General features: G+C 43.1%; 1 protein-coding gene across 1 annotated transcript in view; it reads left to right on the top strand.

The window, feature by feature from the left end:
- Positions 1-26,498, top strand: part of LOC130269951 (tetraspanin-33-like) — a 28,737-nt gene extending 2,239 nt beyond the window's left edge. Inside the window, exons 2-8 of the mRNA XM_056518154.1 lie at positions 15,339-15,396; positions 19,580-19,704; positions 20,390-20,464; positions 20,617-20,712; positions 22,097-22,225; positions 23,424-23,585; positions 25,712-26,498. Of these exons, the coding sequence (XP_056374129.1) occupies positions 15,339-15,396; positions 19,580-19,704; positions 20,390-20,464; positions 20,617-20,712; positions 22,097-22,225; positions 23,424-23,585; positions 25,712-25,867 (801 nt within the window). The 3' untranslated portion in view covers positions 25,868-26,498. The remainder of the gene's footprint in view (positions 1-15,338; positions 15,397-19,579; positions 19,705-20,389; positions 20,465-20,616; positions 20,713-22,096; positions 22,226-23,423; positions 23,586-25,711) is intronic.
- The last annotated feature ends 81 nt before the right edge of the window (positions 26,499-26,579 follow it).

The following is a 26,579-nucleotide window of genomic DNA, read 5'->3' as shown; positions in this document are numbered from 1 at the left end:
TAGGGGATAAGATGTCTAGGGGCGGAGTACCCCTTTAACATCATGTGATAACATAAACATAGCATGTGACATCTCACAGGTCCTTTAGACATCTCACAGGTCCTTTAGACTGACTATAAATTGATACACTGACTACAATTCTATTACAATAAATGACAGTATAGTAACAGCAGGGGAGACACTGCAGGAGAGCCCCAGGTCACTGAGGGACTCAACCTGACAGGGCCTAAGTGTAGTGCAGGACCATGTCCTGTACTGGGACATCACACCAGCACTAGGACTGCATAGGAATGCACCATTACATAGATGGCTATGCATTCTACGCAGACTCTGCACAAAGAATGAACGTGTTTATTCTTTGTGCAGACACAGAATTTTCAATTTTCAAACCGGAAGCATCTGCCACGGATATTCCGCCGCATGCACAGTGCAGCAGAATCCTGTTGAGTTCAATTAATTCCAATGCGGAATCTGACACGGAAATTCTAAGGTGGGAATATGGCCTTAGGGTATATTCACATGATGAAATTCCATTATCAATGGGATTCTGCTGCACTGTGCAGCAGATGTTTCTGCTGTGGAAATCCCGATTCTGTCTATTCTTTCTGCAGAGTCCTCACGGAAATGCATTGCCGTCTATGAGTGCATTTCCAAGCGGCCCTAGCAACAGCATGTTTCTTTTTTTTTTTTTACTGTAATTTTTATTAAAGAGTTTTTCATGGATACAAATCCAAATGACTAGAAAAAAAACATACATATAACATCAGGAAGGGCCAGAACTCAGCAATAATCAGGAGGTGACCGACGAGCAAAGGCTAACAATGAGGGAACTATAGTAAGCCAAGAAAGACATACAAATCCAAGCAGAAGCCCCCAACACCAGAGCGCTAACTCAATATAACCATATTGTTAACCATGTGGGAGCTTAATAGGCATACCTCTGTACACCATCAATGTAGTCAGTGGAGCCCAAAGGGCTACAAACACAGGAAGGGGAGGGGGGTGGGGTGGGAAGGAAGGAACATAAAGGGACCCCAGAGACAAATACATAACGAACCATAGAACCAGGAGGGAAGAAGAAGGGAAAAGAAGGGAGAAAGGAAAAGGAAATAGAGGTGGAGCTAGAGAGATCAAGGTGGCTTTCGATCAGAGAAGCGGTCCCAAGGTTCCCAAACCGAAAGAAAAGAAGGTACTGAATTATTTAATGAATCCGTGAGAGATTCCAGGAAGCGGATCTCACGGATGCGGGCCAACAGATCGGGCTCAGAGGAAGGAAGAGTCCTCTTCCAACACTTGACGATAAGGGTTTTAGTGGCTAAAGCAATATGCATAAAAAGCTTAAATGGTTTCTTAGATAGAGCGGGATGAGAAAGGTGGAGAAGACATACTCAGGGATCTAGAGGGATCGAGACACCCAAAGTATCGGATATTAATCGCTGTACCGTTTTTCAGTAATCCCCTATGAGACGACAGGACCAGAAAATATGAAACACCGTGCCCAGACCCACCCCACAAGGCCAGCATTGAGGAGGGATATCAGGGTTCAGTCTTTTTAAGAGTTCAGGAGTGTGATACCAGCCCATGATCATTTCACACTGGGTTTCCTTATATGCTGTGCAGATAGAAGCCTTAGACACCCTCTCCCAAATAATATGCCGCTGAGGTAAGGTAATGGTAGTATTGAGAGCAACCTCCCAACGGCCCATATAGCGGTGCAATGGGGGGTCTCCATCAGGGGGCTGGAGGAGTAGGGAGTATATGTAGGAGAGAAGACCCCACGCCTGCAGTACACCTCGACATAACCTTTCAAAGCCAGTAGGCTGAGAGACCACTGTAGAACCAGACACAGAGGAATTAAAATTCCGTACTTGTAGGTAGTGGAAGCGCTCAGACGAGGGGAGATCCCAACGAGCCACCAATTGTTCAAAAGGTAGTAGAGAACGTGATATGGGGTCCACTACATCAGCCCAGCAAAAAAGACCCCTAGAACCCCACTCCCGCACCATGAGTGATGACAGACCAGCAGGGAAATCAAGGTGATAAAGGAATGACCGCAGAGGGTAGGAAGGAGAAAACAGTCTGAACTTCCTGGAGCAATACCCCCAAAAACATCTAGAGAAAGACATAGGACCCAGAAGAGGAGAAAGAGGTATAGTAGATGGCTAGTAGGACCAGAGGAGGTATTCGGGTGAATAGGAGCTAACCAAAGCTTCTCCAGCTTCATCCAGCGGATATATGCTTGGTAGGAGGACCAAGCCAGAAGGTGGCGCAGATGAGCAGCCCAGTAGTATTTCATCACATCAGGAACCGCTAGTCCCCCCATAGCCCTGCTAGCCATCATGACAGACATCGTGAGATGATGTCTCTTCCCATCCCAAATGAAGCGGAAAATAACGAATTGAAAAGAGCGAAGGGCGGACAATGGCACGCGGGTTGGCAACGTCTTGAAAAAATAAACTCATTTTGGAAGAATAGTCATTTTAACCGCAGCAATACGGCCAAAAAAGGAGATGTATTTTGACCGCCATTTCTCCAGTAAAGCCCCAAGTTCCCAAAAAAGGGGGAGATAGTTAGTAGAATAAAGAGAGGTGTAGTGGGAAGAGATATGAACCCTAAATACTTGATAGCAGAGGTAGACCATTTGAAAGAGTAATTTGAGCGTAAGAGAGTAGACACAGATAAGGGAAGATTAAGAGGGAGCGCCTCCGATTTAGAGGGGTTAACTTTGTAGCCAGAGACCACACCATAGTCATGCAGAGCTTTATAGAGGTTAGAAAGAGAAAGTAAAGGACCAGAGAGCATGAGGAGTACATCATCAGCAAATAAGCAAATCTTAAATTAAATCGTGTAGGGGAATGCCAGTGATATCCGGGTCCCTCCTGCTCATGGCAGCAAGGGGCTCGATACACAAGGCATATACCAGAGGGGACAAAGGACATCCCTGTCGAGTGCCAATAAACAGAGGAAAGGTTGGAGAAGGAGCATGAGGGAGGCAGTAGGAGAGGAATAGAGACCCTGTAGAGCAGTTAGAAAATTACCGTGATACCAAATTTCTGAAGGGTGGCAAAAAGAAATGGCCAACCCCGCCTATCAAAGGCCTTTTCTGCATCTAAGCTAAGAAACAAAGCCTGTTCAGACCTCCAACTGATTAAGTCAACTAGACCCACTACCCTCCTAGTGTTATCACTGCCCTGATGACAGGGGATAAATCCAACCTGATCCTTATGGATAAGGGAGGGGAGAAAGGAGCTAAGTCTCACCACTAAGACCTTAGAAAAGAGCCTCAAGTCAGAGTTGAGAAGGGCAATAGGCCCGTAACTAGAGCAATCATGAGGATCTTTACCAGGTTTAGGTATCAGGGTAATCAAGGAGTGTAAAAAAGACTGCGGGATCTCCTCACCCCCATAAAAGAATTGAAAAGAGAGACAAGTTTAGGTACGAGTATGGAAGAGTAAGTCTTGTAGTACAGGTGAGAGAATCCATCCAGTCCAGGGGAGCACCAACTGGAAGGGATTTAAGGACCTCAAGGAGTTCCTCCTCAGCATTGAGAACCTCACGATCGGCCCCCGACAAGTGGCCAAGTCGCATCAGGACAGATAAGAATCAAGGGCAGCCGCGTGCTCCACCGGATCAGACGGAAGCTGGGAAGGAAGGGAGTAAAGACCAGAATAGTAATTAACAAAGAATGAATAATTATTTGTATGTGGTGATAGAAGTCACCACATACAAAAATCAGTCCTCAAGGGACAGTGGGAGATAAAGAGTAAAGAATAGAAATAGAAATATAGCAAAAAAAGGGAAAAGCATAAATGGATAAGTGAGATTATTAAATGAATAAACCTGAGTCTAAAAATAGATAAAATAAATTACTAGTTTTATTATATAAAAATAATACAGCCTAACAAATCTGGGCAGGGCCCTTGCACCAGATGTGAATAACAGTAAAGAATTATAGTAAAGAATTATGTAAAACCAAGTAAAATAAATATATATCAACCACCTAATGTATAGATACAGTCCTATTTGGCACAAGAAAAAAAAAATTGTCCGATAATAGTATATAGCAGCTTATACCATTATCAGACTTTTTTTTTTTTTCTTGCACCAAATAGGACTGTATCTATACATTAGGTGGTTGATATATATTTATTTTACTTGGTTTTACACTTTATCTCCCACTGTCCCTTGAGGACTGATTTTTGTATGTGGTTACTTCTATTACCACATACAAATAATTATTCATTCATTCTAAAATTAGGCCTTTTTTTGGGATTAAGGCCAATCAGTTAACCTCGGGTCGGTTGGCTAAATGAGCTACACCCCCTTTCTTGTACAGTAATTAACAAAGAGTTGAGAGATATCAGCTGGGTGATAGTAAAGAACACCAGATGAGGCCTTCAGGGAATAGGGAGATTGAGCAATTGCACAGTAGGGATGTAAGAAAAAATCGATTCCCGCGATTATCGCGATTTTTCACTTGCCGATACTGAATCGATTCAAAATATTTTTGAATCGATTCTTTTAGTGATGTGGAATTTGTATCTCCTGATGCACAGAACAGCATGTCCCGGGCATCAGGAGATACAAGTTCCACATTTTGTCAGCCGGTTCTGACGTGGTGTCGCTCTGGGTGTATGGAGCGGGCTCCGACTCGTGCCCGCTCCATACTCTGCGGCCCCCGGCTGATTTCAGTATCCAGGGGCCGCTGATGCATCACCGCCGCTAATATCCAGCATGCGGTGCTCTGCAGTGTGTATGGAGCGGGCTCCCGACTCGTGCCCGCTCCATACTCTGCAGCCCCCGGCTGTTCTCAGTAGCCGGGGGCCGCCGCTAATAGCCAGCATGCGGCGATCGCCGCGGCTGGCTATTAACCCTTTAGATCGCCGCTGTCAAAGCTGACAGCGGCGTCTAAAGGGAGATGTGTATGCTCTCCGTGGCTCTGTCATTGATAGAGCCTGGCTGGACCAGGCTCTATCAATGGATCGCAGATAAATGGAGTTCAATAGAACTCTATTTATCTGTCTGAGGAATCTAATGATTGCTAAAAGACTAATAAAGTGTACCAAAAAAATAAAATAAAAATAAAGTTTTAATAAAAGTGTAAAAGACATTGTTTTTTAGACAGAATCGGGATAAATCGCGATGTATCGTCACCTAGACGGTATGGGGATATATCGGGATATATCGAATCGCCACACTGGTATGGCGATTCGAATCGAATCGCCAAATTCTTGGCGATTCACACCCCTATTGCACAGTCACGTAGGCGCCTAGCCAACATAGTATGTGTTATTACCGACTGGGGGGGGACAGGGAGAGTGAGCCCTAAACTGACCCTAAAACATCTCTACCTGCCTACTTGCCCATCCATCCTAAACGATGGATCGACAACTGGGTGCCGGTCCCTTCCTGCGCTAAAATGCAGTGGCGTAAAAACACATAATATACATAGTCGATCACAGGCCAGAACAGAAACGGAGAACTACTAGACAGGGCAGAATAGAACAGGGCAGAATATAAACTCACAAACAGAGTAGAATTTAGTGAATATACAAACAGTTCATAAACCGGATATCAGATAAACGCCAAACATGATAAAATGAACAAGACTAGGCATGATATGAGTATACAGCAGAACCCAGGAGATGAAGGGGATAAACAGAAGGACTGAGAGCCAAAACATTAAACTGAACAGGTAACACAGAACACCGTTCACAAACAGGTACAAGGACAAAGATCAGATCAACCAAACAGAATATAAATATAGGACACTGTTCACACTGGGACACAGAACATACAAACTGGACTCCACACTCCACTATAGGAGTAGCCATTAATAATAAAGCCAAATAGGCTACTGGCCAGCGGACACACTCCACCGTGTGGACATAATGCTGACCCAGTAGGAAACAGAAATATAATAAATGAAACACTAGACTAGAACCGGATTAGTCTGAATAGACTCCAGAATACCAAACAGGAATATACAGTAAGATACAGAGCACAGGGTACAAGCTGGACTCAGACACAGTGTGAACACCGACAGAGCAGAACGAACAAACATAATCCTAATACCGACTAATGTAACACAGACTAAAATACAAGGAGCATGCTATATAACCATGGCTAAAAACCCAGATAAAATGACAGGATGAATACAAGGTAAATGCTCAAGCAGACATAGTCAGAATGTAGCACAAACAGACATAGTAGTATTCCACTCAATAACCAGCACCAGAATGCAAGAGGACTCTGGCTAAATAACTCCACCCGAGTTCTCTTTTGTTCAGAGAATTAACTATTCCCTATTCAGGTGGAATAGCAAACTGCTCTGAACAAACTAGTGTGTGGATACACACCTAAACAAAAAAATACAAAAACAAATAAACGGACATTACAGTATGGGCTTTATTACCTTTCTCATAAAAACACTGCTTGGCGTACAATAACAGTCACAAAACTCTATGAAGAGCCAGGTCGCCCAACTGTGCACGAGCAATTATCAAGCTCCTCAGGACTGACACAGAAGGAGAGCATAGTAAGAGAGCCTGCAGGCACATAATTTGTGCACAAAGTTCCCGGGAGCGAGTCAGAGTATCACTTTTAAGTTGGGCCCCCAGTGCAATACAATGCCCTCGTACCACAGACTTATGGGCCTCCCAAAGGACGGCCTGCGAGGAGGCCGAGCCTTCATTTGTAGAAAGATAATCAGTGAGACACTTCTGTATCAACTCCCGGGATGGTAATGATTTAAGAAGAGAATCTTTGAAATGCCAGTGACAGCTGCTAAGGGAAGACGAAGATTAAGAAAAAGAAAGGAGGACAGGGCAGTGGTCAGACCATGAAATTGGCTCAAGGGGGTGCGAGTAAAAGCTGAAAGAGCGGTCCATCGGGTGGTTTATCCGCCATAGATGATATAATGAGGAGGCCCGTATAGTCTGCCAAAAAAGGGTAGCCAGGCGCAATTGGGCACAGGAAGGAGGAGTACCAGAGAGAGAATGATGGTCCATGGAAGGAGAGAAAATAAGATTAAAGTCCCCCCATAGTAACCAGGCAGAAGAAGGGTATTTATGGAGCTTAGAGAGGATCCTATGTAATAATGGGATCTGTGAAGTGTTGGGGGCATAAACATTACAGAGCAGAAGCGGGACCCCGCCCAGGACCACTCTACCACCACACAATGCCCACGAGAGATAGGAAGAAGAGACTTGTAGTGGGCAGGATCGAGAGACCAGAATAGCAGTCCCAGCCATCTTCCTATCAGAGACACCAGGATAGGCCTGAGGAAAGAGATGATGAACAAATTGAAATGATCCAGAACAGTCAAAATGTGGTTGAGTTGCGGCTTTTAACGTTCAAGGAGACACACTATACCATGGTGGATGATGAGAAGAGGAACATAGCCAATAAAGAGACATACCCACTGGAGACCTCGTAAGGACCACATCAAACCTATGGAGAGGTGACTGGGGAACCCAGACCTTGGAGAATAAGAACAAGGAAAGGTGATCTGAGGAAAGGGAAGAACGGGAAGGGGAAGGAAACAATGGACAACAAAAGGACCGACAAACAGACAGTAGACAAACAGGACAACGCACAACAAACCAAAAACAATACAGAGGAAAAAAATTAACCATAGACCGATAAGCCAATGCGGAGGCCAAGACCACCAGAGTGGACCGGTATCCAAGGCATGGGCAATCCATTGCTATAGCCTCGAGAGGGAAAATGGAAGAACACCACCAAGGAACGACTACCAAAAAAGGCAAACACCCTACTCCAAGGCCACAGCAAAGGATACCACTATCTTAAAGAGAAAATAAACTACAGGTGACCAATAAGGCTATCGTAGAATAACAGTAGAGAAATGGGAAAACATGAGAATGCATCAGGAACATGAGTTGCAGTTGCATTCGGGATAGGACCAAAAAGCGAAGAAAGCCCCTAGCCAGGAGCAACCCCGAGGAGGTGAGAGGCTTCCTGTGGCCACTCAGGGGGAGCCCGCGAATGGCCCCCAGAGTCACGAGGGGGAGACCTCCTCTCAGTTCCAGGCCTGCGGGACCGGACAGGTTGCCACACAGGAGACAAAGGAGGAGGGGGATGGCGATGGAGTCTGGCGGCGGCAGCAGCGACAACATGCAGCGGGAGGTTAGCGCTATTTGCCTCCCGCTGTTGCTTAGCAACAACTCCCAACATGCACAGCCAAAGGGCATGCTGCGAATGGTAGTTTTGCAACAGCTGGAGGCACTACAACTCCCAGCATGCCCTTTGGCTGTCTGTGCATGCTGGGAGTTATAGATATACAACAGCTGGAGGTGTGCCCCCCCTTCACCCCCCCAATGTGAATGTACAGGGTACATTCACATGGGCAGGAGAAATACAGTGAGTTTCCCGCTGCAAGTTTGAGATGCGGCAAACTTTCCTCCGTAGCTCAAACTCACAGCGGGAAACTCGCTGTAAACCCCTGCCCGTGTGAATGTACCCTGAAAAACTACACTACACTACACAAAATAAAGAGTAAAACACTACATATACAGACACTCTTAAACAGTTAAACCCCCCCCCAATAAAAATTAAAAACATGTCGTCAACAGTGATTCCAAAACGGAGCCTCCAGCTGTTGCAAAACAACAACTCCCAGTATTGCTGGACAGCCTCTGACTGTCCGGGCATGCTGGGAGTTTTGCAACAGCTGGAGGCTGTTTGGGAAACACTGCCGTAGGGTATTTTGGCCGTGGAATCAAGTGTAATGCTTGCATCCGGGTCCGTCCCTATGCAAATCCCTAATTCAGGCCTCAAATGCACATGGCCCTCTTTCACTTTGGAGCCTTGTCATCTTTCAAGGCAACAGTTTAGGGCCACATATGGGGTATTTCCCTATTCAGGAGAAATTGCGTTACAGATTTTGGGGGCTTTTTCTCCTTTTTCCCCTTATGAAAATGTAAAGCAGGGGTTTACACCAGCATGTTAGTGTACAAAAATTTTAGTTTTTACAGTAACATACTGGTGTAGCCCCATACTTTTCATTTTCACAAGAGATAAAAGGAAAAAAAATTGTAATGCAATTTCTCCTGAGTACGGAAATAACCCACATGAAGACGTAAAGTGCTCTGCAGGCGCACAACAGGGCTCAGGAGTGAGAGCTAACCATGTACATTTAGGCCTAGATTGGTGATTTGCACAGGGGTGGCTGATAGTTACAGCTATTATGACATAAACGCAAAAACATGTGATCCTATTTTGGAAGCTACACCCCTAACGGAACGTAACAAAGGGTATAGTGAGCCTTAACACCCCACAGGTGATTGACAAATTTTCGTAAAATTTGGATGTGAAAATGAAAAATGTGTTTATTTTTTTACTAAAATGCTGGTGTTTGGGTAATAGGGAAAAAAAAACTGTAACCCATTTCTGTCGAGTATGGAAACACCCCATATGTGGATGTGCTCTCCAGGCACACGACAGGGCTCAGAAGGGAAGTTGCAAAATTTGTTTTTTTGGAGACAATTTGGCTGGAATTGAAGGCCACGTGCGTTTACAAAGCCCCCATGGTGCCAGAAGAGTGACTCCCCCACATGTGATCCCATTTTGAAAACTACACCCCTCATGAAATGTAACAAGGGGTGCAGTGAGCATTGCACCCCACAGGTGTCTGACAGATTTTTTGAACAGTGGTCCATGAAAATGAAATATTTAATGTTTTCTTTGCTCAGCCCAATGTTCCAAAGATCTGTCAAATGTCAGTGGGGTTTAAATTCTCACTGCACCCCTTCTGTGAGGGGTGTAGTTCCCGAAATAGGGTCACATGTGGGAGGGTCCACTGTTCTGGTTGCACAGGGCCTTGTAAACGCACATGGCCCCCGACTTCTATTCCAACCAAATTCTCTCTCCAAAAGACCAATGGCTCCTTCTCTTCTGAGCCCTGTAGTGCACCCGCAGAGCACTTTACATCCACATATGGGGTATTTCCATACTCAGAAGAAATGGGGTTACAGATTTTGGGGGGCTTTTTCTCCTATTACCCCTTATGAAAATGAAAAATTTGGGGTAACACCAGCATAAATTTGTCAATCACTTGTGGGATGTTAAGGTACACTATACCCCTTGTTTAGTTCCTTTTAGGGTTTTGTTTCCCAAACAGTGTGCCATGTGTTGCTGTTCTGGCACTATGGGGGCTTCCTAAATGCGACATGCCCCCAGAAAACCATTTCAGCAAAATTCACTCTCCAAAAGTCCAATGTCGCTACTTCGCTTCTGAGCCCTCTAGTGCACCCACAGAGCACTTTACAACCACATATGAGTTATTTTCTTACTCGAGAGAAATGGGGTTACAAATTTTGGTGGTCTTTTTTCCTATTACCCCTTGTGAAAATGAAAAATTTGGGGTAACACCAGCATTTTAGTGAAACTTTTTTTTTCATTTTCATGTCCCACTTTAACAAATGTTTGTCAATCACCTGTAGGGTGTTAAGGCTCACTGGACCCCTTGTTACGTGCCTTGAGGGTGTAGTTTCCAAAATAGTGTGCCATGTTTTTTTTTTTAACTGTTCTAGCACCATGGGGGCTTCCTAAATGCGACATGCCCCCCAAAACCATTTCAGCAAAATTCGCTCTCCAAAATCCCATTGCCGCTCCTTCCCTTCTGAACACTTTACTTCCACATATGAGGTATTTCCTTACTTGAGAGAAATTAGGTTACACATTTTGGTGGCTTTTTCTCCTTTTACCCCTTGTAAAAGGGAAAAAATAAAAATAAAAAAATGGGTCTACAAGAACATGTTAGTATAAAAAATGAAGATCTTGAATTTTCTCCTCCACCTTGCTGCTATTCCTGTGAAACACCTAAAAGGTTAACAAACTTTCTGAATGTCATTTTGAATTCTTTGAGGGGTGCAGTTTTCATAATGGAGTCCATTATGGGGCATTTCGAACATAAGGAAGACCTTTAAATTCCCTTCAAAACTTAACCGGTCCCTAAAAAATTCTGATTTTGAAATTTTCGTGAAAAATTGTTGCTATACTTTGAAGCTCCCTAATGTCTTCAAAAAGTAAAAAAACATGTCAACTTTATGTTGCAAACATAAAGTAGACATATTGTATATGTGAATCAATATATAATTTATTTGGAATATCCCTTTTCCTTACAAGCAGAGAGCTTCAAAGTTAGAAAAATGCAAAATTTTCATGAAATTTCAGTTATATTACACTGCCCCATACAGTATTAGTCTCCTCTGTACCCCAGTATAGTATTAGGCCCCTCTGTGTCCCTGTGTAGTATTAGCCCACCTCATATTGCCCCCATAAAGTATTAGACCCCCTTATATTGCCCCTATATTGCATTAGGCCCCCTTACATTGCCCCCACAGAGTAGCAGGCCCCAAATATTGCCCTTATAAAATATTATGCCCCTCACATTGCTCCCATTGGGAATTATGTCACTTACATTGCTCCCATAGAGTATAATGCCCCTCACATTACCCCATAGAGTATTATACCCCTCAAATTTCCCCCATAGAGTATTATGTCCCTCACATTGCCCATATAGAATATTATGCCCCCCCCTGGCGTGCCCACAATCACTTGCAGGCCCAGTCACAGAGGGTGCATGGACTGTGCTGGCATTGGTCCAAGCAGGCATGCCTTTGGGGTATGCGAGCTGTGCGGCCGCACAGGGCGCCATAGCAACAGGGGCGCCGGAAGGCCGACACAGCTCACAGTGTAACAGGCCCGTGTGAGGTGGAATTTTCCGCCCCGTGAAAACTTGCGCAAAGGGGAGCAAGGGGAGAGAGGTGGTACATGCCCCCTCCTTCATCTCCCCTCCCTGAGCTCGGGAGGACGCAGGTCTGCACAGGGAGAAAAAGCCAGAGCAGTGCTACTCATCTCCCCTGTCTTAGCTCTGTCTGTGTTTACTGTGCACGGGCTGGGGATTCATACACTGCAGGGACTGGGAATAAATCTCTAACTGGGGATGATTTCTATGTGAGAAGGGGGGGGGGGGGCACATTCTGGGAGTTGTAGTGTGTGTGTGTGTGTGTGTGTGTGTGTGTATGCTAGTGGTTCCCAAACAGGGAATGCTGGGAGTTGTAGTCCCTTTTATGTGTGTGTGTGTGTGTGTATGCTAGTGTTTCCCAACCAGGGAATGCTGGGAGTTGTAGTCCCTGTTATGTGTGTGTATGCTAGTGGTTCCCAACCAGTGAATGCTGGGAGTTGTAGTCCCTTTTATGTGTGTGTGTGTGTGTGTGTGTATGCTAGTGTTTCCCAACCAGGGAATGCTGGGAATTGTAGTCCCTGTTATGTGTGTGTATGCTAGTGGTTCCCAACCAGTGAATGCTGGGAGTTGTAGTCCCTATTATGTGTGTGTGTATGCTAGTGGTTCCCAACCCGGGAATGCTGGGAGTTGTAGTCCCTGTTATGTGTGTGTGTGTGTATGCTAGTGGTTCCCAACCAGTGAATGCTGGGAGTCGTAGTCCCTGTTATGTGTGTGTGTGTATGCTAGTGTTTCCCAACCAGGGAATGCTGGGAGTTGTAGTCCCTGTTATGTGTTTGTGTGTGTATGCTAGTGTTTCCCAACCAGGGAATGCTGGGAGTTGTAGTCCCTGTTATGTGTGTGTGTGTGTGTGTATGCTAGTGGTTCCCAACCAGGGAATGCTGGGAGTTGTAGTCCCTGTTATGTGTGGGTATGCTAGTGGTTCCCAACAAGAGAATGCTGGGAGTTGTAGTCCCTGTTATGTGTGGGTATGCTAGTGGTTCCCAACAAGAGAATGCTGGGAGTTGTAGTCCCTGTTATGTGTGTGTGCGTGTGTGTGTGTGTATGCTTGTGTTTCCCAACCAGGGTCGCCACAAGGTTAGCTCGCACAGGACACCTGAACACCTAAGGCCGGCCCTGGGTCCCAGCATGGCATTTACTGGCCAGGTGGCAGCCCTAGAGTCCCTGGACCCCTTACTGGTGCACTGGCTGTACCCCCCAGATAGCAGCCCTGGGGGCAAGATTTATATTTGTGAAGTATGTACACAATCTGTACACAGTGTCTGGTGGCCCACTGGTTCATAGCAGCTTAGGTGTTAATGGCATATCTGCCCATATATGTATTATTTGCTAAGGTTAATAACTTAACATGTGTAAATTTCCACTGAGGACATACTTTACAGATTTATCACATTTTAAGTTTGTTTGCAATGACCATGGAAGGCTTGGTAGCAACGCTAATGCAAACATCAAATTTCTTTTTGTAACATATAGGGCCTCACTTACTACTGTGTTTCCCTTTAAAGGGGTCATCCAGCATAGAAAAACACTGCTAATTTCTTTCAAAAACAGCTCAACGTCTGTCTCCAGGTTGGGTGTGTTATCACAACTTGACTCCATTCACTTTAATGGAACTGAGCTGCAGAACCACACCAAACCTGGAGACAGACGGGGCGCGGTTTTTGATATAGTTTGATATAGTTCTGTTTTTCTATTCCTGGATAACCATTTTAAATTTAGGTGAAAAAAGTATAGGGAAAAAATGGGATTCTGCTGCACCCTGCACATGGCGGAATTGCCGCAGCGGAAACATCAACCGACAAAATTTTCCAGGTGGACATTCCACAAAAATTCAGCTCTGTGAACATGGCCTTACTGAGAATAGGGTGGTCCACCATTCCATGTGTATATGTTCAACTAATATGGATTCATTTTCTGTGTTTACACCCTGTTCCAAACTATAATGCAAATTATATTTTTCTCATTTACCAAAATAATTGATGTAAATAACAGTCAACATAATCAACTATTAAGAGTACAATTCAAATTTTGTTGAACAAACCTCCTAATGATAACAGTATTTTTTTTAAACATAAAAAACTTACAATGCACTGTTATAAATGATTACGCTCATTAACTTTCAAAACACTTTATAGGTTGTAAAGAGCTGAAAATTGTCATTTGTTGTGTTTGCAGCATATTTACTGAAATCAAAAGCTATTTCAATCCAACTTTTACCAACAGTTAAACTTTTTAAACATTTTAACACGTCACGTTACATTTTTATATAGGACCCCTTATTTGATAGCAGCTTCACAAGTCTTGCATACATTGAACTTGTGAGTTTTTGGACAGTTTATGCTTTAATTTGTTTGCAAGATGTCAGAATAGCCCAGAGCTGCTGTTTGGATGTAAACTGCCTCCTACCCTCATAGATCTTTTGCTTGAGGATGATCCAAAGATTCTCAGTAGGATTGAGGTCAGGGGAGGATGGAGGCCACACCATGACTTTCTCTCTTTTTATCCCCATAGCAGCCATTGATGCAGAGGTATTCTTTGCAGCATGAGATGGTGCATTATCATGCAGGAAGATGATTTTATTATGGAATGCATAGTTCTTCCTTCTGTACCAAGGAAGAAAGTGGTCAGTCAGAAACTCCACATACTTTGCAGATGTCATCTTTACACCTTCGGGGACCCTAAAGGGGCTGACCAGCTCTCTTCCCATGATTCCAGCCCAAAACATGACTCCACCGCCTTGCTGACATCGCAGCCTTGTTGGAACATGGTGGCCGTAAATCAACCCTCCACTACTCCATCCATCTGGACCATCCAGGGTGGCACAGCACTCATCAGTGAACAGGACTGTTTGAAAATTTGTCTTCATGTATTTTTCTGCCCAACGCAACCATTTCTGCTTGTGAGCAATAGTTAGTGATGGCCGAATAGAAGGTTTATGCACTATGCATTAGTTGCAAGGCTCTGGAGGACTCTACACCTTGATGTGTGTGGGACTCCAGAGGCACCAGTGGCTTCAAATATCTGTTTGCTGCTATGTTATGGTATTTTAGCAGCTGCTCTCTTGATCCGAAGCATGTATCTGGCAGAAATCTTCCTCAATGCACCTTTATCTGCACAAACCCATCTGTGCTCTAAATCAGCCACAAATCTCATAATAGTTAGATGATCACACTAAAGTTTTTTGTGAAATATCTAATTTTTTTTATACCTCATCCAAGGCATTGAACTCTTTTCAACAGCAGAGACATCCCTTTTCTTCCCCATATTGCTTGAAAATGGTGCTCTGCTTAATAATGTGGAACACCCCCCTTTAGCAGTTACCTTAAATTAGGCTCACCTGGCAATCTAATTATCACAGGTGTCCAAGATTGTTTTAAGTGATCAAAAGAGCCCTGAGGCACAATGCCATCCATGAGTTAAACTGAAAAACTAAATATTTAATGTTTGTGACTTTTAAATAGCATTTGCATAATAATTTGGAACACGGTGTATACTCAAAAAAAATTGCTAAAAACTACACAATGGTTGTATATTGGCATGTGACAGGGACATTACTCTTACACTTTTTCAGGTGGCCAGTGGACTACTGATTGCCGTAGGGCTTTATGCTAAACTGTGTAAAGAGACAGGTGAGTGTCAAGTTTTGATAAATCTCCCCTATGTATACACACTTTGGGGTATAAACAATTTATAAGTAAAATTGGAAGAGAAAATGAAAATTCTTGTTGACATTTAGAGACTGAAAATACATGAGCACCACAAATGTGTATAAGAGATATATCAAAATCAGCGTAAAGGAAAGTGGAGCAGTTTTTTATAACAACTTGTCAGGTTTCTGCTTTCATATGAACTTTAAAAACAAACTACATTAACCCCTTAAAGGGGTACTCTGCCCCTGGCATCTTATCCCCTTATTCAAAGAATAGGGGATAAGATGTTAGATCGCCGCGGTCCCGCTGCTGGGGACCCCGGGGATCGCCGCTGCAACACCCCACCATCATTATTGCACAGAGCGAGTTCGCTCTGTGCGTAATGATAGGCAATACAGGGGCCAGAGCAGCATGATGTCATGGCTCCGCCCCTCATGACATCACGGCCCGTCCCCTTAATGCAAGTCTATGGTAGGGGGCGTGACGACCGCAACGTCCCCTCCCATAGACTTGTTTTGACGGGGGCGGGCCGTGACGTCACGAGGGGCGGAGCTGTGACGTAACGATGCTCCGGCCCCTGTATTGCCCGTCATTACGTGCAGAGCGATCTCGCTCTGCACAGTAATGATAGCGGGGTGCTGCAGCAGCGATTCCCGGGGTCCCCAGCAGCGGGACCCCGGAGATCCGACATCTTATCCCCCATCCTTTGGATAGGGGATAAGATGTCTAGGGGCGGAGTACCCCTTTAAGGACTCCATTTTTGCCCTTTCATTATTTCCTCCTCACCTTTTAAAAATCATAACCCTTTCAATTTTGCACCTCCAAACCCATATGATGTTTTTTTTTGGCGCCACCAATTCTACTTTGTGACGACATCAGTCATTTTATCCAAAAATCTATGGCGAAACCAAAAAAATATATATAATTGTGCAACAAAATAGAAATTTTTTAATTTTTTTTTTTACATTTTAGGTGCTTCCGTTTCTACGCAGTGCATTTTTTGGTAAAAATGACACCTTATCTTTGTTCTGTAGGTGCATATGATTAAAATGATACCTACATCTATGATTAGGTATGATTTTGTCTTACTTCTGGAAAAAATCATAACTACATGCAGGAAAATTAATACATTTAAAAATGTCATCTTCTGACCCCTATAACTTTTGAATTTTTTCGCATACGGGATGTATCAGGGCTAATTTTTTTCCCCTCATACATTTTAATCGGTACCACTTTTGTTTTGATTAGACTTTTTGATTGCTTTTTATAAAATTTTTTAATGGTATAAAAAGTGACCCAAAATACGCTATTATGGACTTTGAAATTTTTTTGCATGTACGCCATTGATTGTTCAGTTTAATTAATGATATATTTTTATAGTTCGGACATTTATGAACTATTTTTAATTTACACAAGTTTTTTTTTAAATAAGAAAAGGGGGGGGGGGGTGATTCAAACTTTTATTAGGGAAGGGGTTAAATCATCTCTATTAAAGGGGTTATCCACCATAAGGTGATTTTAGTACGTACCTGGAAGACAGTAATGGACATGCTTAGGAAGGATCTGCGCTTGTCTTGGGGCTAAATGGCTATGTTGTGAGATTACCATAACACTGTGGCTAGCTTTTTGTGAACTGGTATTTCCTGTGTGAGTTTTCTTTTTTTTTACTACAAATCCCATAATTCCATTTTCCTCCCTCCCACACATCAGCCACCCCACCCATTGAAACATAAATGAGCTGCATCCATTCAAAAGAACTGTGGTTTTTAAGGCTACATTAGGGTGCCTACAGCTGTTGCATTAGTTGCAGATTGATCTCTCTCCTACCAAGCGATCCCTCCACCCATTGAAGCAGACAGGCTCCCTGTCATCAGCTGACTAGTGAGTCAGGTCTCGGCCGCATTGCAACCTGGGAAAAATCTGGGACAACAGTCATTTTGTATGCTGGTAAAAATAAATATTGGGGTGAAAATCACAGAGGAAATGTGAGAAAACCGCCACACACAGGTACAGACACTATATTAAGAACTACACTTACTTTACAGCCCGTGTAGCATAGTCAAATAAAAATCCTGGAATACCCTTTTAACTTTTTTTTTCCACTTTTTTTTTGCAATGTTTTAGCCCCATAGGGGACTATAACATGCATTACACTGATTGCCAGCACTGATTGATGCTATGCCATAGCATAGCATTGATCAGTGTTTTTGGCGCTCGACTGCTCCTGCCTGGATCTCAGGCACGGAGCAGTCATTCAGGGATCGGACAATGAGGAGGCAGGAAGGGACTCTGCTCAGTTTCACTGGGGCGGTCCCGATCAGCCCGACTGAGCTGCCGGGAATTCTTTTTTTTTTAAATTACAGACAACGCAATCAACTTTGATCGTCTGAAGGGTTAATGTGATGTCCAGTATTAGCCGCGGGTCTTGGACTTTGATAACTGCCGGGACCAACCCGATATGGTGTTATTTGGTGGGAGCCGGCGCAGGACATAAATATACGTCCTGCGTTGTTAAGGGGTTAAAGGGGTACTCCGCCCCTGAACATCTTATTCCCTATCCAAAGTATAGGGGATAAGATATCTGATCGTGGGGGTCCCGCGGCTGGGACCCCCTGTGATCTCCCTGCAGCACCCGGCGTTCATTTAGAATGGCGACTTCAGCACCAGAGACTCTTGACATAATGGTCATGCCCCCTTGTGACGTCACAGCCACATCCCCTCAGTGCAACTCTTTGGAAGGGGGCGTGGCCATGACGTCAGCACCATATCGCTAGTCATCAGGCACGGAGCGAACTTCGCTCTGTTAACCGTATGACTGTGGTACCACACGAGAGATCGCGGGGATCCCAGCGGTGGGCCCCCCGCGATCAGACAGCTTGTCCCCTATCCTTTGGATAGTGGATAAGATGTCTAGGGGCGGAGTACCCCTTAAAACATATTTTTTTTACTTTGTATTACACAACATATTTCTCTTTACCACACTGCAAACTACATTGGCCCTGATTTGCTATTGTAAACCCGACCTGTTTTGTGGGGTTGTGTTCCAGAATTTGGCGCATTGCACCACAAATTTTGTCTGCACAGAATTTGCGCAAAAAAATTTGACAAACAGACCAATTCTCCATTTTACTCATAAAATCCGAAAAGGGGGCTTGGTCGCTGGGGAAAGGGGGCATGGTCGCTGTGGAAAGGGAGCATGGTCGCTATGGAAAAGGGGCGTGTCCCCAACATTTTCAAAAATCCCAACATATTTACTAAGGTTTCCACAGAAAATGTGGTGGATTTGAGCTCTGGAAAACCCCACAGATCAGAGCAGTTGTAAAAAAAACTAAATGTAGGGAAAAGTGCAAAATGTGGGGAAACATTAATAAATACCGTGGAAAAATACTTGTAGGGAATTAAAACCCACAAAGAAAACTAGTGCAATTTGCCATCTTCTATTGCAGGTAACTATTAGGCCGGGTTCACATGGAATGTCTGCATGAAAAACAGGTGCTGGCATTCCACACATTTGACTAACCGGCGGCTGCTTGGACCACTCAGAAATGCGCCGCATCATAGACATCAATGCATTTCCTTGTGGAATCCACAAAAACATTGAACATGTTCAATGTTTTTGCGGATGTTGGAATCAGGATTTCCGCCCCAGAAACATCTGCCGTGTGCACAGTGCAACAGAATCCCATTGAAATCAATGGGACTCTGCTTTTGGGGAATTTCCATGCGGAATTCTTCCGCAGAATTCCGCTAGTAAATTCTGCCATGTGAACATAGCCTTAGGGATGAGAGGACAGGATATTGTTAGTAAGGAAGTTCCTTAACAGGGTTTTCCAGGAAAACTATTGATAGCCTATCCTCATGAATTGATCCCTGGGGTGCCGACACCACCACCAATGAGCTGTTTGGTAGTTGACTCCGTACTCTGTGAAGTGGTGATGCTTCTTTTATTTTCAAGAGGCCTTTTAAAAAAATAAAAGAAGCAATCTGATTGTTTGTCATAGGCCACTGGTCCACTTTTGATTTACTTAGGTTTTAATAAATCTCCTCCAAGTAGTTTTCTCTGTGGCTTTTTTTTAACATTATAATTTTACTATGTCACTAGTGGAGAAAAGGATCTTAACTGAAAATTCATTGCAATTCACAAAACATAATTCCTTGCCAGGTGTTGTGGATTCCCTTACTACAGATCCTGCTATCTTATTAATCGTGGTCGGTATGCTTATGTTTATCATAACTTTCTTTGGATGCATGGGAGCCCTGAGAGATGTGCACTTTCTGCTTAAAATTGTAAGTAGATGCTATAGACAGACTATGCCAAGACTGATGTTATTAGCATGTTTGCTTATATGGTTCTGTCCTCATATACCTTCCTCATATTCTGACCTTATATCCCGACCTCATATCCCATCCTCATATCCTGACCTCATATTACATCATCTTATCCCATCCTCCATACTAACCATTCTTTGCAGCTGTCTGCCGGACATTTGTCAGGATGTTTAAAGGGGTACTCCGCCCCTAGACATCTTATCCCCTATCCAAAGGATAGGGGATAAGATGTCAGATCGCCGCGGTCCCGCTGCTGGGGAGCCCTGGGATCCCCGCTACGGCACCCCGCTCTCATTACAGTACAGAGCGAGTTCGCTCTGTGCGTAATGACGGGCGATACGGGGGACGGAGCAGCGTGATGTCATGGCTCCGCCCCTCGTGACATCACGGCCCATCCCCTTAATGCAAGTCTATGGGAGGGGGCGTGATGGATAGACTTGTATTGACCGCGGCGATCTGACATCTTATCCCCTATCCTTTGGATAGGGGATAAGATGTCTAGGGGCGGAGTACCCCTTTAAAAGTCCCGGGCAATCTCTGCAGCCTGAGAGTAACACGATCAGAAGATGTACCAGAAGTCCCTTAGACTTGATTGTAATGTACCTGAAATGACATTCATCAGTCTATTTCAATTTCTTTTCAGTTTTCTGGCATGCTCATTGTAGTCTTGATTCTTCAGCTTGTGGCGGCTATTCTAGGCTTTATGTTTTCAGGAATGGTAAGTGCTTGCCTATCATATACTGAACTCTAATGACCTCTTTCATAATGTTTTCTCCAAAAAAAAGTCACATTCTACAACCTGCTGTTTTGTACCTATTTTTGCACGGTAACAGTGTCTGTGTGGTTTTTTTTTATCACAATTTTTTACAGGTTTTGGATAAAGCCTCTTCTGTCATGGCAAGGGCAATTATTTATTACCGGGAGGATCTAGATCTGCAAAACTTCATTGATTACATTCAGAAAAAGGTAATATTGATCTTAGTGATAACAAAATATATTAAAGAAGTTCCCTAAACAGAAAACTTCCATAACGCTATGTTTCCACTAGGGACTTTTTCCCACACAGCGTTTTTACGTGGGAAAAACAAAACACAGCGGCCAGATGTTAGCAGGGAGTCAATAGGGAAATGAAGATACCAAATCCACTTTACGTTTTTGGGTTTGGCTTTTTTTTCCCCTGACCTGGCGTTTTGCTGTGATTTTGACCATGGCGTTTTTTTTTCTAAGCGAAAACGCCATACTTTCAGCATCCCTGAGGGAAGTTGTGATGCATAGCAGCTTCCAGCACAGCACAGGTGCAAAATCCTGATGAACACGGGGTGTCAGTGCTTGTGGGGTGCACAGAAAAGATGCTGGGCAGCCCGAGTGATTGAATAGTATTGGTGTCACTAATTGTAAGTGAGCATGGTGCACTATACATTATCATGTTTACTGGCACCCTGTATATGCCTTATCTGTGTGCAACTATAATATTAAGCAGCTAACCCCCTCATGACTAGTAGGTGTGTGAGTGATTGTTTATCAGTATTTTGCACCTGTGCAACCTCCCCTTATATATCATTGTATATGGGAATAGGGGACTAGCCTGCCCTTGTACCAGTAACCAGTAACCTAGCCTTTTTACAGTGTAGGTTAACACTTTGTGTGGTATATATAGGTTTTGTATAATGTGAACAGACTGCTGCTATCTCTTTGGGATCAGCATAAATAGCAGGTATTGTATATATCTCCCTTTTTTTTTATTAAGCTGTTTACAATAATTGTGCAATTCTCATGTAAAAAATGTGTCATTTTTAGCACAATTTTGGAATATTGCAGCGCAAATGGCCAAAATGCAGTAAAAATATGTGAAAAATGCTGTAAAAATTAAACTTGTTAACACAGCCATACAATACCTCAATTGCAATTATAGCTCAAATCCCTTTGAGTAGTATTTCAATTAAAAAAACACTTTGTACAAGATAACCCATCAAAACTGTACATTATGTAAACTGACCTCAACCCACTTAGGAGTCAAATCAGTTCCCCTTGCTGAACTCCAGTAGCCTGATTAGATGGCCAAGTGCAGTGATCAAATGCCACACTATCTCTCTACACAGCCAAAGAGCTCGTGGGAAATGTAGGCAGCATTTGGAAATAATTTTAGTGATGGAATTGAAAACCAGTATGTCTGCAAACTCATGTCTGCCACATCAGCTAAACCCGGTATGCACCAGGCATAGACAAGAACCTCTACATCATTCTCTCATTGAATTGCTGCACTATATAAACACATAAATAAATACATATTCCCAGAATGCTTCTTAAATGATAAAAATAATTTCTGTATTTTTCTTTGAATGTACCCAAGTTTGAATGTTGTGGAGTTAAAAGCTACAAAGACTGGTCCACAAACATTTACTTCTACTGCACAGACACCAACCCAAGTTTGGAGAGATGTGGAGTGCCATTCTCCTGCTGCATCAAGGAAAAGGGACAGGTAATCTCTGAGCGGGACACATGTTTAGATGGATCCATAGGAAAAATTCACTTCATTCCATAGACAATGAAGGCAGAAACAATGTGTGTGCCAACCTGCCGTTCCATTAAAAACATTCTACAGATTGGGGTGGGGGTCTAGCAGTCGCCATTAAGGAAGGTGTGTAACTGCTGTGCCTTTGAAGGGTTTCTAAGACCATCATTCAACCAAGTGAAGTTTCACAGCACTCTAATATTTTATATTATTTAAATGTTTTGCCAGTGTCAGGTGTGGTGGTCCTCAGGATTTATAGTGTAGGGGTGTTGGAATAGTATTATAGGGTCTGGTGGTATTAACCCTTAGTTGTCGTGACGCCAGGGTGAGGTTTCCTTAATAGTAATGTTCATGCCGCCAACCGGACCACAAATGGCAGATTTTATGAAGTAACCGGAAAACTTTACTTTAACTGATATGCAACAGTCTTTACAATTATGCAGTCTTTCAGAGAGAACCGGGATGCTGGTTCCTCACAGGTTTTGCTGGGACTTGAAATAATGAACTTTTTTATGCAGGCCTCTGTGCTACTAATTATAAGATTTTAGCTGGTAGTAGTCACACAAGATTTGATAGGTTGAGCTTGATAACTCACGGTTTTAGTGGCTGCTGGTTCTTTCAGGCTTTGGCCTAGATGAATTGAATGAAGTTATGCTGAATGTGCTTCTTTAGTGTCCAGGTCTCAAGAGAGAGAATTTACAGACTACAGCCCTTTATATAATAGGGGCTGGACTAAGCTCATTGGTCAGCAAACCTGTAAGTCCTGAACCCAGTGAACTCTGGGTACATCACATGACCCAGCAAGGTCCTTAAACAATTATACATCACAACTGTACATCACATGACCCGGGAAAGTTCCTGTACATTTATATTTCCTATACGTTAAATAATATATCAACATCATTTATGTGAGGTGGCCAGGGGTAAGCCCTGCAGGAGAGCCCTATGGAAATGGAGGGACTCTGGCTGAGGGGACTTTAGAGAAGGGACAGGACCAGGTCCTGTACCGGGATACCACACAGGTATATACTGCAGCATTTCATGGTGTTGAGAGACGGTGCTGACTTTCATGCTCTTGTGGTTATTGGGGTCCAAGCAGAACCATGCTCAACTGCCAGTTGTACTTGCCCATCATTAACATTTCTCTATTTTTCTTTTTGTGCAGACAGTTATTAATACAATGTGTGGATATGAAACTCAGAATCTCATGAGTTGGTTTGTGGAGGACCGTATCTATGTTGAGGGGTGCTTGGACAAGATTGTCAGCTGGGGTCGAGGAAACCTTTTGTTCCTTGCATACATTGCATTGGGATTCATCTTTCTAGAGGTATAATGATGTCCTACACTACTGACTGATTCCAGTGTCCACAGAAAGAATAAACACGCCTTTCTTACTGTGGATTCCGCAAGGAAATGCATTGCATCTATGAGACGGCGCATTTCCGAGCGGTCCTAGCGAAAAGTAAAACATTCCACCATGTGAACATAGCCTAAGTGGTTCCTCAGCTGATAGCAGCAGATCCATGAGACAATACAGAGTGATCCATTGTTTGTTTATCAAATCAAATGGCATACAGAACATGATCTTCAAAGTCATTAAGCAATTCTGTCTCTAGTAGCATTAAAAGAGTAATGGGCTAAAGCACACCATAGTGTAAAACTGTGAAGTCATAGGAATTAGGTAAAATACTGAATCTTTATGAAATGTGGTGAAAATAGACTCAACATGAACACATTCAAAAACTTGCCAAGTTTTACTTAGACTAGGCAATCTGAGGAAGATATCTTGCAGATATGGCACAATTTAAGCACCACCCCTTGCCCTGCCTGTTTCAAAGACCATGCCCCTTTTAAAAAGACATAATCTGCGCACATGGTGAAAACAAGGCAAAAGTCTTTGAAAATGTGTACGTCCTCACTTTTTCAATCAATCTGGCAGTTTATTTAAATAAAAAGGCCAAATCAATAAAATATTCCCCCAACGTACACTAAAGGATATTCTACACTGGGTGATTACTGAACAAATAGGCCAATTATTGCTCCATGTAAAAGATCCAGCGATCAGCCAACAATCGACGAGACTCATCCACTGGCTGACTACAGGGATCGTGAGGCCCTAAAAATCTTCATCAGTTGCAGCATGTCCCCCTATGTAAATAGCGGATGTGTAGCTAAGAATGAGAGAAGTGAAGGTCCACACAAATGATCCAGATTTTTGCGGCCCTGTCCACACATTTCATGGAAAAGGCATCTTTAAAGGGGTACTCCTGTGGAAACCATTTATTTATTTAAAAATCAACTGGTGACAGAATGTTAAACAAATTTGTAAATTACATCTATTTAAAAATCTTAATCCATCCAGTACTTATCAGCTGCTGTATGCTCCACAGGAATTTATTTTCTGTCTGACCACAGTGCTCTCTGCTGACACCTCTGTCCATGTCAGGAACTGTCCAGAGCGGGAGCAAATCCCCATAGCAAACCTCTCCTGCTCTAGGCAGTTCCTGACATGGACAGAGGTGTCAGCAGAGAGCACTGTGGTCAGACAGAAAGGAAATTAAAAAAGAAAAGAACTTTCTGTGGAGCATACAGCAGCTGAATAGAAGTAATTTACAAATCTGTTACAAATAGAAGTAATTTACAAATCTGCTTTACTTTCTGGTACCAGTTGATTAAAAAAAAAAAATTCCACCGGAGTACCCCTTTAACAAGTCCTGTGCTACTAGATCTGCATCCATTTGACTGTTTAAAAGGATCCTAAGGCCTCATGCTGCTGAGCAGCAACTACTCTGTGTGTCACTATATGATCCTAACAAGCAATGCTACTCGAGGAAAATAGCTTCGTACTTTGGAATCTGACAATTTTTTTTCTGTTAGACTCTATTTGAAATCAAAAGCCAAAGGAAGCAAAATAGTTAAATGGGCACTGTCATTTGCAAAAATTTATAGATAACATGTTGTACTTTTGAGTGAAAAAATGTGGTTTTGTCCTTGCAGCTATTGCATGTGCAGAAACGAATTACAGATGGGGGCAGACAAGCAGGACTTTTTGCACTAAGGCTCTGTAATAAGCCCCCGGCTCACACAGCAGGCGGATTGACAAGACAAGAGCATGTAAAGAGCTGCTTGTCCTGCCAACATTTCCTGTACTTTGTCCCAGCAGTGACACACAGGCAATAGCTGCAAGGACAAGACATCATTTTTTTTCACCCTAAAATATAAAACATTTTTTTAAACTAATGTATATTACAAATATAGATATAATGTATTATCAGCATTATAGAAAAAGTTTTAGCAAATGACAGATATACTTTCAAAGAAGTCTAGGGGTACAGCTCAAAGGTTGTATAAAGTCATAATGTGACAGTGTGTAAGGGCCCTAATAGATATGTTCCTTTTTTTTTGTAATATAGGTGTTAGTTTTTATTATATCTGTGTTTTATTACTTTACAGATTGTTGTAATCTGTTTGGCTGTAGTCCTGATCTATCAAATAAATTTCATAATGGAAAGGCGGAAAAGCACAGCTACGGTGAGAACCAGGCAAAACGCAGAAGACATTGTTCCACATATAGAGCAAATGCATACTGAAGAGTGTCAATATATTTAGAAATACTGAGTCCCTAAAATGTGCCCTTTATAGACTGAAGACATGCGAACATGTGCGAATACCTCCCTTTTACAGTGCTTTACAACCAATCATTTTTTATGAGATACATCTGTGGGTAACTCTCTCTTCTCTAGATTGAAATTGTAAATATCTCCTTTGTTCCATTAAATCGGTTTTCTGGGTATTTCATATTGATCTCCTATCCTCAGGACCCCCGCCAATCATCAGTTCAGCAGAGCCCTGGCTATGGTAGCTATGGCCCATACACAATAAACGGCTGGAAATAGTTGGTTTTGTGGAGTGGTGGCGCTGGGTTACCAGTGCAGCCCTCATTCACTTAATTGGGAGCAGTTTTGCAGTAACACAGTTATATGACATATCTTCGGCTGATTGGCAGGGGCGCCAATGTCAGCAACCCACCAATCAGACATTGATGGCCTATCCTGAGTTTCTGTAAAATATTGATTTAAGACAAAAATTAGACACTTATCTCTACTGCTGTGAAGAATACTAAAAAAAACAAAATAACCTACTAAATAAATATATTACTACAAAAAAATATTGTGGTAACAAGGTGTGATGAGGGCAGATGTTGTTACCCTAGGGGCAGATGGCATTAACCCCTTGTATTTGTGACTCCAAGGCGTGGTTTATCCTCGATACCACCCGAAAGTATACCTCTAGATCCTGGGCTAGGCACAGGGGCAATAAT

This window comes from Hyla sarda, chromosome 1 (assembly GCF_029499605.1).
Source record: "Hyla sarda isolate aHylSar1 chromosome 1, aHylSar1.hap1, whole genome shotgun sequence".
Classification (NCBI taxonomy): domain Eukaryota; kingdom Metazoa; phylum Chordata; class Amphibia; order Anura; family Hylidae; genus Hyla; species Hyla sarda.
The sequence above is the reverse complement of the archived record's forward strand: the minus strand, read 5'-3'. Positions and strand labels throughout refer to the sequence as shown.